A 15,494-nucleotide genomic window follows, 5' to 3' on the forward strand; every position below is an offset into this window, starting at 1 on the left:
AACTTCTAGTTATAAGTAAGAGATGGCAGTGAGGACGTGTACAGTGTGGGGAGTATACTCAATAATATTGTTAATGTTTTGTGGTGACTGATGGTGACTACACTTATTGTGATGAGCATTGAATAATATATGGAATTGCTGAATCAGTGTGTTGTACACCTGAAACTCATGCACCTGAAACCTGAAACACCTGAAACTGTATATACACTGTGCTTCAATAATGAAATTTTAAAAATGGTGAGTGTCTAAAACATAGTGTAATCAATAATCTTAATAGTTTATTCATATCTCCTGTAACTACTAACCTACTAGTAGGTTACTACTAACTACTAGTTAAATTTGGGAAAGGTAATCTGTAATCATTCACTGCCATAGTTTTCTCTCTGGGCATTTCCTAATTCTTTGTGTGTTTTAATTTTCCATGAAGCATTTCTTGCTTACTAAAAATTGGCAGGACTCAGACTTTATGCTACTTAGGTGATATGATGACTGATAGCGATAGGCAGGTTTGAAAGTGTTAGAGAAACCAGAAGTCAGACACTGTCGCAAGCTTGAGTTATGAGGGACATCAATGGTTGTGTTGCTTGAGGATACTCTTCTCCTTTTAAGTAAACACTTTGGACCTTCGAGATACGGAGTTGAAAAAAAATCTGCAGATATTCTTGGTTGAGATGGGCAGGGAATGTGAATAGAGAAGAGTCATGAAAAGGTGATGAAAAATATGTAGAGTTGAATATCATCATCTCAAGTGTGAGCCCTGATAAACTAAAGATAGGATGAAAGAGAAAAAAGAAAAAAACCTATCGAGTTTGCCATTTTCTTCAGCGTCAAGGTAACTTAAATTCTGAGCAGTTGCAAATAGTATATTTTTTATGGAAAGGGTATATTTTAAGTGTGTATTATTCATAGGTATATGATACTTACATGTCTGATATAATATGTGGTAGACTATAGATATACTAAATGTTTCATATGGAACATTTATGAACCATGACTTTTCCACTTAGGTGAAAACGGTGGCCCAAGTCCCTGGAGTGTCTCGCTTACCCTGAAGTGGGACTTAGGCTGCTCGCTATTGGAACAGCTCTTCCCAGATCTCTGACTGCACAAGGGATTTGGAATTTTTGGGTTCTCCAGGAGTTTTTGTTACAAATGTTTTATTTCACAATCAGCCTTGTAGAAGGAGGCATTCCAGCACAGGACCCATACACATTCCTTATACCAATTATTCCCTACTCTCTGAGAGATAAAGATGAATAGGGATTTCCCACCGCCCCCCCCCCCCCCCCCCAGAGGTTGCATTTCTAAGGTTATAGACGTTCCTAACTTTTCCAGTAGCACATACTTCTCTGCCACTGGGTCTCTGTACCACTGAACACAAGGTCTGTTAGGAGCTTATTTTACTTTTACTCTATTCTGAGGAAATCTTGTGATCTAAACTACCCAGATAAGTATGTCATAGGTAGTATATATTTTCTTGATAGCCATTAATTAGTTTAGATTTTAATTACTGCTATGGGATCTTCCAGGCTCCTGCTGTTCATTTCCAGTCCCTTACTCTGATCATCATATTCTCTGCTCTTTATCACCAGTTTGTCTTTTTAATATCCTTTAGGTCAAAGGCCAGCTGTTTTGTTAAGCTGTCTCGTTGGTCTGTGAGGAAGCCTATCTCCCACTGTGTTTCAGCTTTTGTGTTCTGTATGCCCTGCTTCCTCAGGTGCACTGCGTCCTTGGCAGCATGGTTGTCTAGGCCCGTTACCAGTTGAGCCTGCGTCAGTCTCCAGCCCGTCCTCAGCTAGCTGCCTACTGAGCCCGCATGCTGGAATCTATCTTATTCTCCTCACCACTGCGTGCTCCAGAACATTCCCCAAAGTAGTCTGCCGTGCATTTCAACATAGAGGTGGTCGTGCATGGTCTGGAGGCGTCACAGGGATAAGAGAAGACAGAAGGCAGAGCTGGGAAGGACCTCACTGCCCGCTGGTGTTGTGATTCCTCCTGTGTGGGAGAGGAAACTGAGAGGACGCTCAGCAAACTGATGTGCAGTTGAGTCCAACTCCCAGACATTAAGGGGAAAGCCTCAGAATTGGGGAATGTTCGAACCCATGTGGATTTTAACCAGGAATGCTGGCACATTAGATTTGCATTTTAACAAGTTGAGTTTAGTCTCAGTATGGAAAATAGACTGGAGAGGGAGCCACTGGAGAGAGGGCAACTGGCCATTGAGGGGAAAAAAAGGAGAGATGAGGAAGTTTAGATGCCAGTACTGGAGTTGTCGTGAAGAGAAGTGGATTTGAGACATTTAGGGTGGAGAATCAAAGATTTTCGGACTGACTGAATGTGACAGGAAAAGGGAGAGGCATTTGACCCTGGCTTCTGATTTCCATGTCTAGGTAGAGAGTGATGCAGGGAGCTGTGGGGAGGAGTAAAGCAGCAGGAGATGTCGACATCTGGACAGAGTTTTAAATAGCCAAGCAACATTTCTGCCAGGAGTGAGCTAGTGTGGCTCAGGAAGTGGACAGGTTTTCTAGTGATCTTTCTTGATAGAAGGACAGAAGTTGGAGGGTAGTTGAATGGCATGTCCCTTCCTTTCAGATGACCCTTCAGTCAGACTTTTGATGAAAGTTGAAATGCACAAGCCAAGGTTAAATGCTGGAACGTTGTTCTGTATTGCTGCTGCCCCGCGTACAGTCCTGAGATGTGGACCAGACCGGAGTCCTCCTCTGAAGTCCACTGTGCCCCTGGGGTATGGTATCCCTCAGGCATCCTCGTGGCTCCTTATTTGTCCTCCTGCTATAAAGATTTTGTGTCATTGAAATAATCCTCTTAGTGGCCAGAACGAAGTTAATAGTACTTCTGATCTAGTTCTTTTGCTTTGTGGGTAGGCCGCTTAGCTATCAAAGCCTTAGTTTATCGCCTATTTATTGCCAGAGATACTCCTTCTTGAGGAAAAAGTTAACTCTTGGAGAAAACCTCATTATGTTATAGTTAAGAGTATGGTATCAGGGGTCAAATGGACCTGTGTTTAAATCCTAACTCTGCCACTTACCAGCTCTGTTATCTTGGGCCTGTACTCTATAATTCCTCAGCTGTAAGGGATGTTAATAGTGTACTTATCTCTTAGAGCAGATGAGTTTATATTAGGTAGTTCATATAAAACATTTGTGTAGTTTGGGGCCCATAATAAATATCTAGTAAATGCCACGTTTCATTAGGTGTTCGTTAATTATGTACCTACAGGTTGATCTGATAAACTTTATCTTTCATCTTTTGCAAATTACATAGCCTGGAGTTAGTAACCATTGGCATGTTTTCATGCGCTTGCAGAAGTATGTAATGTACTTAGTGTCATAAAATTTAAGTAGCTACCTATTTTCTAAATTTGGTACTCCACCTTTATTCTTATGGTTTATGTTTTTTGATAAGCAAGAAGGCATAAAGGTTAAGGGCTCAAAATTTGAATCTCGTTTATTTTTACTTGAGTCGTGTGACCTTGGGCAGGTTAGTTAACCTTTCTGTGCCTCAGTTTCCTCATCTGTAAAATGGAGACAATTACAGTACTGTTCTTACACAGTTATTGTAAGGATTGAATAAGTCAGTGTATATAAAGTACTTGGAACAGTGCCTGCGCATAAGTAGCCCTATACCTCTTCTTATTGGGTTACGCAGTTAAAGTGCCTCAGGCATGGTAGTTTTTCTGCTTGTGCCGAGAAGCTCAAGTTGTAACTTTTTACAATCTTATAGGGTAGTATTTTCTGTACAATAATCCCCTTCAGAGCTTGCTGAAGTACTCAGCAAATGGGGAACTAGTGTGCACAGCAGGAGTGTGGGAAAGGGGTTCCAGTCCAAGGCGATGGGCTGACAATACAGGTTGTCCCACCTTCTTCCTGAGACCATGAAAAAGATAATAAAGACACTCACAAGAGAATGAAGTTCACAGCAAAGAGAGCAAGAGAAATGAACCAACAAAATTCCTAGGAACAGAATGCATACAGAATCCAATGGATACGTGAAATGGAACCCTGCAGGCTGCAGCACAGAATGGCAGAAGGGGATCACAATGAAGGCCTTTTTTCTTTCCTTTTTTTTAGTGAATCAGGAAATCTGGACATGTTTAATAGTTTGGATTTTGTGTGATTTAAAAAGAAATTCTGTGACAAAATAGTTTCTGAATAAACAAATCAGCCAACATAATTTTATTTTGGCTACACCTAGGCTTTATTAAGTATTAGGTATGAAGAAAAGGATGAAGATACTCATTTCATACAGGAATAAGGAAAAATATAAAAATACATGAAGATTGTTATATTCCAGATATATTTGTAGATATCATTCTGATACCGAAACCAGGATAAAAAATTAGGCTTCATATTTTCTAATTATGTCTTTATATCTGTTCTCAAAATCACATCAATTTACATGCAATGGAATCTGATTTTACAGTACATAGGAAGAGAGATTTTATTTCTAATTAGATTTTTTTTCACAGTTTGAGATGACTAGTGAAATTGAATGAGAAGATCAATTAGCCCTCAATTTTCTAAGCTGAAATATAACCTTCCGACCCAGATTTCTATTTCCAGTGTCCAAACATCAGTCTGAGCGCTAGTCCTTACCTGCCTCTGAAGTCTGAGAGTGTGGAAATCGCTTGTTTAACTTTTATCTTCATCTACTGTGGTAAAGTTGCCAGAAATAGTTTACTTCATGAACTGAATATGGTTTTGCCTCCAAATACTTTTCTCTATCTGTAGGACATTACATAAATCACTGCTGTTAAATATGTCTGGAGTGGAAGCTTCCATGTGTGAGGATTCTTACTGTCATGGGCGATTTCAGTTTCGGCTGAACTGTGGATCTGAAGATGTATGTGGTTGTCTGAACTTGTGTTGCCTGGGGCTGTTCTCTGTGCCCTCCCTGGATCTCTGTTTTCCCAGTGAAAGTATTTGCTCTCTTTGTGCAGAGGATTGTTGTACAGATCACACAAAGTGAAGCAGTTGAGAACACTGTTGGATACCCAAGCAGGATACAGATATAGAATGGTGGTGTATTTCTAATTCAGATAATAAAGAAAAACAAACATGCACCAGAGAGCGGGATTTTGCTTAAAGTAAATGGCTGCTTTGGTTTCAAGCTAACTAAAGAAATAACTCAAACATCTTTGTTTTTTATATTTTCCAACCAACCAGAACCGGGACCAGTATTCACATCTGTTAAGTGATCACTTTCTCCCATACCAAGGTCATAATTCCTTCCGTGAGAAATATTTCAGTGGCGTAACAAAAAGAATTGCCAAGGAAGAGAAATGTAGCCAAGAGTGAAAATGAAGATTCTGACAATGGAAAAAGAGTAAGGATTTAACAGAAAAGACATCTGGATGTGAACTTCCATGTATGATATAGAAAACATACACTGTTTTAAATACTTTTATATAACGAAATAAATGCTACAAAGTAAATTGAACAATTCTTTTACAATTAGCTTTGTTTTATAGACTGTTTTGTTGTATGTAGTCTTTGGAACCATATTTAATTTATATTTGTACTTTCAAGTATTATGGAAATTGAAAACAGTTATATTTTTGGTAATTAATTTGCAAGGGGAACTGATACTGTCGACTTTTTAAACAGATACTTGCCAGATATGTTACAAGCAGTTAACCATGGTTGAGAATTTATTCATTTAGTAGGTTTGTTTAATTTGGTTTCTGATTGTAATTGATTTACAGTGCCGCTAATAAAGTTTACTGAGGATCCCTAAAATGGTGGTGTATTTGGTGCTTTTGGGGAAGGGGGATGTGATGAAGGAAATGAATTTTTATTTATAAGTTCCAGACTAGTATGTAATGATAGCATAATGGTGATGAGAGGAAAGGCTAAGACCTGGCAACCTGAAAAGCTCCCCAACTCCTTGAGGCCTGTCCACATCTGAAGCTCGTCTGTACCTTGGACTTGCTCCCGCATTCCTAGAACTTGACTGTTGGTCAAGTTAACTACCCACAATTTTTGGTTTAGAAAGTAACCAATAGTTAAAAGCAGTAACAACAACACAAATCCTTGATGGTTCCCTAATGGTATTAGGCCTAATCAGAGCTCTTTGAAATAGAAGCTATATTTTTCTTGAAGGAGAAACTTTGCTGAGTCTACAGTGTGTCCATCATGAAAATATCTTGTTTGAAAACCACTCTACCCATTAATTCAGGATGCTAATAGCTTTCCTGCTTTTGGTGGTCAAATGTACCTCAGCAGGGTGGCAGTAAACTGATCCTCTCCTCTAACCATAACCTATTTTTATTTATGCTGTTATTGTTATTATTATTATTATTATTATTTTAGTATTACTGCAGGCTTTTATGGACTCCCCATTTGAATTTGCATGGCTTAAGACCTCCAAAAGACCAGTGCTGCCCAAGCGGGGGGTGGGGGGGTGGGGGGGGCATCCACTTAGTTCTCTCTCCTTTTCTTGTAGTTCTCTCTCCTTTTCTTGTCCCGCTACCCTGAATCTCAGCAGCAGATCTCAAACATTTCAGCGATTGTTTTGTTTGGGTTTCTGGATGTGATTTGTGGTACACTGGGGAAAATCTAAAAGTATTCAAGGATAATTTATTTTCAGTATTTCTGTTATAAACCATCTTATTTAAAATTTTTTGAGGTTATATGGAGGGTGAGTTTGCAACTTGGTAGCTGACTAAATTTGGAACATGAGATTGTAGCCTTGCCCTGTTTTTTGCTTATCACAAAAATTAGCCCAAATAGTTCTGGCAAATTACAACATGAATTTTAGTCACTTTGTCCTTAAAAATTATCCAACATTAAAAAAAAAAAAAGAAACTTCAAATTATTTCTTATTACTACTAACGGAGGTCTTCTAATCTTTAATTCTTCATCATATTTATCATCATGTTCAGTGTCCTATTCTTGAAATATCACTCGGCTCAGGGTGTTAAATATGTGTAGTTATTTTAAAGTTGGTGCCCAGAAGTAGAAATTTCAACCAATTTTGATTTTAGAGCAGAGGTCCCAACTCCTCTTATTCTGCCAAAAAAAGAGACTTCATTTTCTGGCGTCAGGATCTTGTTCCTTTCTGCATAAGTTCTATCAGATTGTCTCCAGGAGTGCTTTGCTTTATGTGTGTTCCTTATGCACTTACCGGCATAAATGTCACCTAGAAAAGTGCCTGCATTTTGGATAGTCCTGTAGTATGAATTTGCAGTGTAATCTGTGTATGAACCCTAGGTGGTCCCTCGGCTGGTCTATTTAATGTTTATAATATGGCACAATCTGTAACTTTTTTCTGGTATATATTAAATATCCATAAAATCCAGATGGGTACCTTGGTGGTGTTTCATCAGAAGTAACCTCTTTCCTCTCCATTCTGGTGGGGATTTTTTTTTTTTTTTTTTTTTCCCCTGGGATAGCTGGGAGGAAATAGTGGAGCAGATGGTCTTTGTCTACCCAGAGTGGCCAGCATATTAAAAAAAAAAAAAAAAAAAAAAAAAATTGCTACAAATTTCTTAGCCACTTCCTGCCCATTGTGACCCAGGTTTTGGCCAGCTTGCCTCTAACGTCCATATGACTAATTCTTTAAATACAAAGATTGAGCAATAAAATATTTCAGACTTTATGAAATTCTGGGAGGTAAGTCAGTGTTACCACTGTTTTCTTATGGAGAAAACTGTCTTAAAATTTGAGATTCCCTTCATATTTAAAAACAGTGATTATAACTAAAAAGAACCTTATTTCAAGTATGGTAGGGAAAGTCGAGTATGAGTTAACATTACCAGATGCATCATAGTGAATATGTTTGTATTACTGGATGAAAAATTTGCTTTAAAAGTTTGAGACTTACAAACAACTTTTGAGATACTCTTATTATAATTCAATTAAAGAAGCAGGGCAGGGGGTTGACTTTTTTTTTTTTTAACATCAGGAAATTAGATATTAAGGTTATATTATCTAGATGCCAATAGAAGCAAATCTGGCTCTTGAATCAAAGACCTCAGTTGCTCTGAGTTAGAAGAACTGACATCCTATGCGGGAAGTGTTATCAGGTATTGCTAATCCAAAGAAATATGGAATTAAACATGATGTTTATGTGTTGAAAATTGGATGTGGCACTTTTTGGGGGAAATGATCTTTCTACACCATTTTAGTCTCCCTAAAAAAGCACAATGGAACTAAGCTGATGTTAATGGTTCTTCTAGGAAAAGAAAAAATTCTTTGTTGTTGAAGCAAGGCATAAATAAATAAATTCATTAATGGACTATAGGGTGGAAATGGAGGTGAGTGTTGCTGAGAAAATTGGTGACCTCATTGTTGATTTTCCTGTTTGACCCAAAGGGAATAAATTATACCAGAATAAGGACCTTGGCTCCTTTTACAAAAGCATGGTTTTGCTCCATTATAAAGTTATTTAGAAAACTAAACACTTGTAAGAATCTTTTTTCTTAGAAGGATTGTATTCATAAAATAAGTGAAGTCTTACTTTCATTTCTAACTCACCCACTCCCATTTTTCTCAGATATTTATCAAGTAATGTGGTTTGTAATCCAAACAAAAAAAAGTGCCTTAATCCAGAACATACACATGGACACAATAACACTAGACTGATGATGTTTGTACTTTACTAAAACATTGAGATCTTCTCTAAAACAGAGTGGTTTGAGAACATAAGGTCTAGAGTGTAAAGAATTGTAATGGAATGATAAACATATCTGTGATTCTATCTAGCCATAGAATCATAGAGACAGCACATTCCTGTCTATCCTTTGGGGTGAAAAAGCTTACCAGGGAACCTGACCCTATTCCCTTAACAGAGGTCTGCCTCAGGATGTTCATATGTTTCACTGTGTGGGATAAGCAAATTGACATTTAGACATAACTGAGACCAACCTGGAATTTGGCTCTTATCCCTTTCTTCTGAGCCATTGAAGACAGGCTCTTAGGGGAATGGAGGCTAAATTGTCATGGCAGTTTCTTAAGAAGCCTGGGTCATGAAACAAAATGGAGCTTAACAGATGAATGTTAAGATAAGCCAGCTTCACTTTCCGTAACTGCTAGCCTTATTTCTTGGATATTAGGACGTATTCAGTATATTTTTCTCCTAGAATTTGAATGTTCCTACTAAGATAATATTGCAGTGATGTCAAACTGAATTGCCTAAAAAAGGAATCTGCTTTGACCTCTATTACTTTGAAATCTCTCCTTTAATCAAGCCTTCCTGGAAGAACTCTATTTTGTCTAATATTCAGCAGTGAAGATTAACTGGGCTTATGTATGAAGTTGGTCAAATTAAAAAAAAAAAGTTGTGAAGAAAATGTTGTGAAGAATTGAAGACTGTAAATGGTACTTGAGTTGGGTTTTGATGGACTGTACAAATATTTAATGTGTTATAAGTTTGTGAAGTGGATCAAGATGGTCAAAACCAGTATTGGTGAGCTTTAGAAATCTGAAAGCTCCTTAAATATGTATTTATTTATAAATCACAGACTGAAGGATCTCACACAAGTCTGAGTTCTGCCAGCACAAACATCAGAACTTTCTCTCTCTCTTTTTTTTTTTTTTTTTTTTTGCGTTTCATTTTTCTACAACTTCTACTTATGGGGAGATAATTCTCCATAGGTATCTTGCATCTCTATATATCTAAGGAGGTACTGACTGTCTCTGGGGATGTGGGAGCACGATTGAAAAACAGAGATAGTATCTCCACTTCCTGTGCCCCTCCCCCTTCTGTAAAAACTATTTAAAAAAAATTTTTTTTTTTTTTAACGTTTATTTTTGAGACAGAGAGAGACAGAGCATGAACGGGGGAGGGGCAGAGAGAGGGAGACACAGAATCTGAAACAGGCTCCAGGCTATGAGCTGTCAGCACAGAGCCTGACGTGGGGCTCGAACTCACGGACTGCGAGATCGTGACCTGAGCCAAAGTCGGCCGCCTAACCGACTGAGCCACCCACGCGCCCCCCTTCTGTAAAAACTATTAGCAAACTACTGTACTTTTGTCTAAACTGAACACCTTAGCCATCAACCTCCTGTTTCCATTGTGGGGCAGATGAAAGAGACTCTCACCAAGGTGAGAAGGGAAGGGCCCAACAAGCCTAGCTCATCAGATAATTGGTATTTTCAGAAGTACAACTGGCTTAGCCCCAGTGGCATCTTGGATTTATGTGAAAAAGTGGAAGCTATACATTTGGGGAAAACTTTCTCTCTCCTACCACTGCCTGAGACAAAGGTGCTGGCCCAGTGTCATCTTTGATTCATAATTTAGGTTGCATTTAGGAGATTCCTTCAAACACCTGCTACCCCTTTCACTATTGGATTGGCTCAGCTGTAGCCCAGTGCTCTTCAGTGGGCTGCCAAGGCCACTTAATCTCAGTGCTAGATGTGCAGAAATGGAAATGGATGTGGTTGGCCAGGTCAGTGGGCAGAACACAAAGCTGTTCTCATAGTTCCGGTTACTACCCTCCTTGCTGAGCCTTGTTATATTTTTATTGACTCTTAGGCTACTGCTAATGACCTTTGGTTTGGTCTGTCAGTTGGAAAACTAGAGATTGGTAGATTAAAGATACCTTCCTTAGGAGCTACAAATAGCGGAAAGAGATTGTGGCTGCTGACAGAACTATATGGGTCATTTTCTGATGAGACCCAACTAGGATAAAACTATTGGTTGAGCTGGCATCAACCAAATGGCTATCACTGTTGTCTGGATCTGTCATTGTCTCAAACACATCCACCATTATAGATGGGACATAAAATGAAGGACTGTATTTCTGATGCAGAGCTACCATTTGGTGCCAGACTTGTGACTCCTGGCCAAAAGGGACCTGGTTGCCTTGCGGTTTAGGAGACCACATTGCATGGGGTATTGTCCAGCATGTTCCTGGCAGATTGATTACTTCGGATCTTTGCCCCACTCTGAGAAAGCTATTGGTTGTGCGTCACTGCTGTTGACACTTTCTCAGGTTACGGTGTTGCTGTTCCAGTCCAATCAGTTGACTCCAGCCATACCACTTTAGCCCTTCAAAGTAATCTGTATCAAGTGTTTGGCTTTTTGGACCATCTGGTATGACAATGGTGTTATACCTTTTATTGCAAAAGCCACTCAACCATGGGCTGATAGTCAAGGTATTTGATAGACTTACCATGCTCCCTGCCATCCAGAGACATCTGGAATTTTTGAGCTTTGGAAATTTTCTCTATATTTGTTCCATGTTTTCTCTGGCAGTCCTTGACCAAGCCTTCTCAGAAAGGCTCAGTACATTGCTCCAAAGTTAGCTCTGAATAGTACAGTGTTTTGTCCTATGTCAGACACCAAAGTCTTAACCAGTTGTCTCTGGTAATTACTAACTTGAGTTTCAGGCAGGGAAAGTTTTTCACAACCAGTACCAAAGAGGGAGCTGTGACAATCTAGTCCAAAAGGATTCCTCTTTCTGGTTAAAGCAAGAAAATAAAAATTCCAACTCTTATTACCTTTAATTTTCTTTACATTTTCTTCTAGATCTCAGAAAATGTTTAAAAAAAACAACAACAAAATTTCTATTTTATTTTAGTGGTAACTGCTGTTCCCTGTACAAATTGCATGTGTTACTCTACTTTTCCTGCTATATATGTTGTAAGGCTTGCCTGCTGGTGATTGGCTGATGCCAAGGCATAGGAAGAGTGTGGTATGTGGGGGAGCTACATATAATTCAGAGCCAGTGAAGTGTGAACTGGGAACCAAAAAGTAAGGCTGGAAAGTGTGGCAGGAGGATTTCAGTATTCTTCCTGCCCTTGCGCCACACTGAGGAAAGACGGGGAATTACCTCAGGATTTCCAGTGAGAAGGTGGTATTATCAGGCTTGGTCTGACTGTCACTTCAGTGGTAGTGGTTTGGAATGGAGAGAGAGAATCTTAGAAGTTACAATGCTAGTCAGGAGGTTGATGCAGTCATCCAGGTTAGAGATGTAAAGATCACTGAGTACCAGTAGAAGGGTTGATTGGAGAATATTTAGAAGGTGAAATGAGCAGGTCCTGGTGATTGATTGGAGTACAGGGATGAGGAATAACAGATGATGTCCAGAGTTCCAGTGGGGGACTCAGTGGATGGCATGATACACACTGGAATAGAAAATGGCAGAAACAGGATACTTTTAGGTTTAGACATACTGAATATGAGGAGCTGATTGAACAGACCTGGAGAAGTGCACAGCAGGCTGTGAAATATGAACAACGAAAGTTGGACAGTGATGGCATATGTGAGGAGCAGAAGACTCCTATATGGGACAAATAACCACTTAAGATACACCGCACAGCTCTGAAGTTCATTCTGTCGTATTTCTTCCCTCTGCATGATATATGTGTTTAGCAAAAAGAATTGGCATAATCCAATGTTCATGAGACTGAATCAGGCAATTCCAAGTTTATTACAAAAAAATTTCTACTCAAAATACTAATGAGATGAAGTTACTCTGTTGCGTTACTTGAAGCTCTAGAGAACAGTACTGGCTTTGGGGTGATGTGCTTCTGCCCGAATTGGATGGGTAGATGTACTCCATTTGTTGTAGAAGTTAGCATATTATGTGGTAAATTTAGGCCTTAAAGAAGCTGACAAGCTGTTGTTAGTTGCCTCTATGAAAACCTGCTAAAGAAATACCCAGGCTAACTACTGTTTGGACTCAGGATGTGGAAAAAGAAAAACTCAGAGTTTTTTCTCTCTTCTCCTTATCCCTTAAAATTAAAAATACTTCCCCTTCCTTTCTCTTATTTAAGTAACTACATAATAGCTTTTGGGCAGCGACATAAAAATTACAGGGTAGGCCAGAATATGGGGAAAATCTTAATTAAATCGGGAGTTTTGTTTGTTTTTTCATTTATTAAAAAATGTTGAGCCAAAAATCCTAATTTCCCCCTGCCCCTTTTTATATATCCTTATACATTTGGCAGAGTTCATGACAAAACCTCTTTCCAGCTGTGGACCCACCAAAAGCCTTTTCTGAAGCTCCTACTAATTTGGAATAAACTGGTTGAAAGCCTCACGCAGAAATTCTGCCAGGAAATGTCATAAAGTCCCTTGACATTTAATTCTACAAACAGTCTTATCTTTTGGAGCAAAATAAATTAAAATGAATAAAAATTTTTTTATTTTATCTTTGGTAACTTGTTTTCACATAGTTTTGGAGAAACAGATTAAGAACCTGAAAACAACAGAACTTATTTTGCCTTCAGTCTGGCTTTTTTGAACCTAAAAAGAAGACCTTTCATGACGCTAAGTGGGTTCCTAATGAAAGATGAAGGGCAAGTAATGTGTCATGAATAAGGCTTCTGGGGGGACGACCTGACATTTCCATCAGCGGTAAGTGGCCCAGGAGACTCATCCCTGCAGTAGGTGATCTCACCTACTGTGTCAAAGCCAAGGGCCAGACCTTGAATACTGTAAAACTGATCTCTGTGTACTTCATTGCCTTTCTCAACAATGACAAGGACACTGCCTCTGTCCTCAGTGACCTTATAGTCCAGGGGCCAGGGGTGGTGATTAACAAAGAGGTAGTAAGTAGTTAGTTAAAATAGTGGTCGGTCTTTTCAGAGGGTAAGCCTAGGATGAGTATAAGAGGAACTTAACCACTTCTAACAGTGGTAGTATGTATTAGCCGTGTGTTTCTGATATTTTGATTTGGGGGACCTTGATGACCCGGGAGAGGCTGCTCCCCTAGGACCAGCCAATTCCTAGAGGTAGAAAGGGACGCCTGCAAGAGTGCCTTTCCTATGCAAATTAAGCAGTCCAAAAGCTACCACCTCCTTTCTATTCTACTCTGGGCCACTGTTCCTCTGTCCTAATAACTCCAGGCACAGGTACCAGGCAACTAGGGACAGACCCTACACCCCAGAGCCCACTGTAATGATTCAAACTAGTCAATCCCAAACCTACTTCCCCGGCCTTGCCCATCCTTTCCCATGGGAACTCCAGTAAAGGCTCTTGCCCACATTTTCTCTTTGCCCCACTCTGTCTCCCAGCTAACCCTTTGTGGTCGTGCATCGCAAGGCATGCCCTCTACTTTTGTGAACTTCAAGGAACAAACTGTCTTTTTAGTGGCAATTGTCTTCTGTTATGTTGGTCTTTCCATACCTGAATAATTATAAAAGCTACATTTAAAACATATCGTTGGGAGAGGATTGGGTCAAGGAAGACTTCTGAGAGAGGATGACATCTAAGTAGACTCCTGAGGAAGGAGTAGAAGTTGCCAGATGAAGTCCAGTGGTGAGGGAGGGAGGGGTTCCGGGCAGAGGGGTTAGCATCTGAAAAAGCACAATTTAGATACAATTCAAGTAACTCATATGCCTGCAGCTAAATGTGTTGGATGAAGAGAAGAAATGAAGCTGGAGAGAAAATGAGGGCCAGATCATATAAGACTTCTGTGCCTTGCTACAGAGTCTGGACTTGATCATAGGAGGATATCCCTCCCCATGATGTTTGATCTCTTATGATGATGACATCAAGGACTCTTCAGGAAGTTTTAGCTTCTTCCAAAATGGTGCCCTGTGGCTGAGGTGCTTGACTTCCTTGAGAATAGGGTCCTGGGATTTATAGCTTTGCCACTGTTCTAGGGTCTGTTTTTTCTCTTGGTTCTGGGTCTCAGTTAATGACTGAGTTGGATGAGCCATATGCTTTATGCTGCCTGAGTATTACTACCCCGGAGCCTTAGTTTCCTCATCTCAAAGCCGCCTTAGGTTCCCAGTTACACTGTGTAAGAGATTTCCTGGATAAATGCAGCAGAAACCTTCCTGACCCTGACTGACAGATACTTGCTCCAGAGCCAAGAAACAGTCTCCAGTTGGCCTCCTGCAATGAAGGAGACGATTTTTATTGATTTCATTCCTCACATAGTGCTGACCGTATAGGCCTGCAGAAGAGCAAGCTGACGAAAATAAGGATGGTGGGCTGCCAACTCATGTTTGTCCTTATTTCCAAGGACAAACACAAGCCCCATCTCCAGGAGCTGCTTCTCTACTACAAGACAAATGAGCTGTTGAAGTGTCATGATTTTGAAATCCCTAGCAATATACATAAAGGATATTTTACTGATCAACCTCAAAGAATCTGTCATAAATTAAAAAAAAAAAATGATTCATGATTTGAACACTGTTGCTTATTTCAGAATTTTTCAGTGAGGTCCATTGTTCTGTCTTCTGAGACACAGAGTGTTCCCTGAAGGAAAGTGGCTCAGAACCCCTGCACTTCCCTTTCAACATGCCCTTGAAGTTTTAAGAGCATCCAGCACTTTTTTAAGTCACCATCTTCTGATGACCTTAAAAAGAATTCACCAATAATGAGGACGAGAGGGAAAGAAGGATGGGATGCCTGTAGCCCTTGTTTGTCATTCTTTCCTCTCTGACCCTCTCCCTTTGTTATTCTTTGCTTTCCTCTCCTTCAATGTTTACTGCATACCTGATGTATACCCACTACCTTGGATACAAAGATGATAGAGGTGTGTTTCTTAGGCAGAAAAGCTACACATAGTCTTTGGC

The 15,494-nt window shown here is 39.6% G+C and overlaps 1 protein-coding gene across 4 annotated transcripts in view; it reads left to right on the forward strand.

Annotated features, from left to right (window-relative positions):
- Positions 1–5,756, forward strand: part of TRMT11 (tRNA methyltransferase 11 homolog) — a 58,663-nt gene extending 52,907 nt beyond the window's left edge. For all 4 annotated transcript variants that reach the window (XM_045499486.1, XM_045499490.1, XM_045499487.1 and 1 more), the window contains one exon: positions 5,184–5,756. In XM_045499486.1, the coding sequence (XP_045355442.1) occupies positions 5,184–5,315 (132 nt within the window). In that variant the 3' untranslated portion in view covers positions 5,316–5,756. The remainder of the gene's footprint in view (positions 1–5,183) is intronic.
- The last annotated feature ends 9,738 nt before the right edge of the window (positions 5,757–15,494 follow it).

Source organism: Leopardus geoffroyi, chromosome B2, assembly GCF_018350155.1.
Source record: "Leopardus geoffroyi isolate Oge1 chromosome B2, O.geoffroyi_Oge1_pat1.0, whole genome shotgun sequence".
NCBI lineage: Eukaryota > Metazoa > Chordata > Mammalia > Carnivora > Felidae > Leopardus > Leopardus geoffroyi.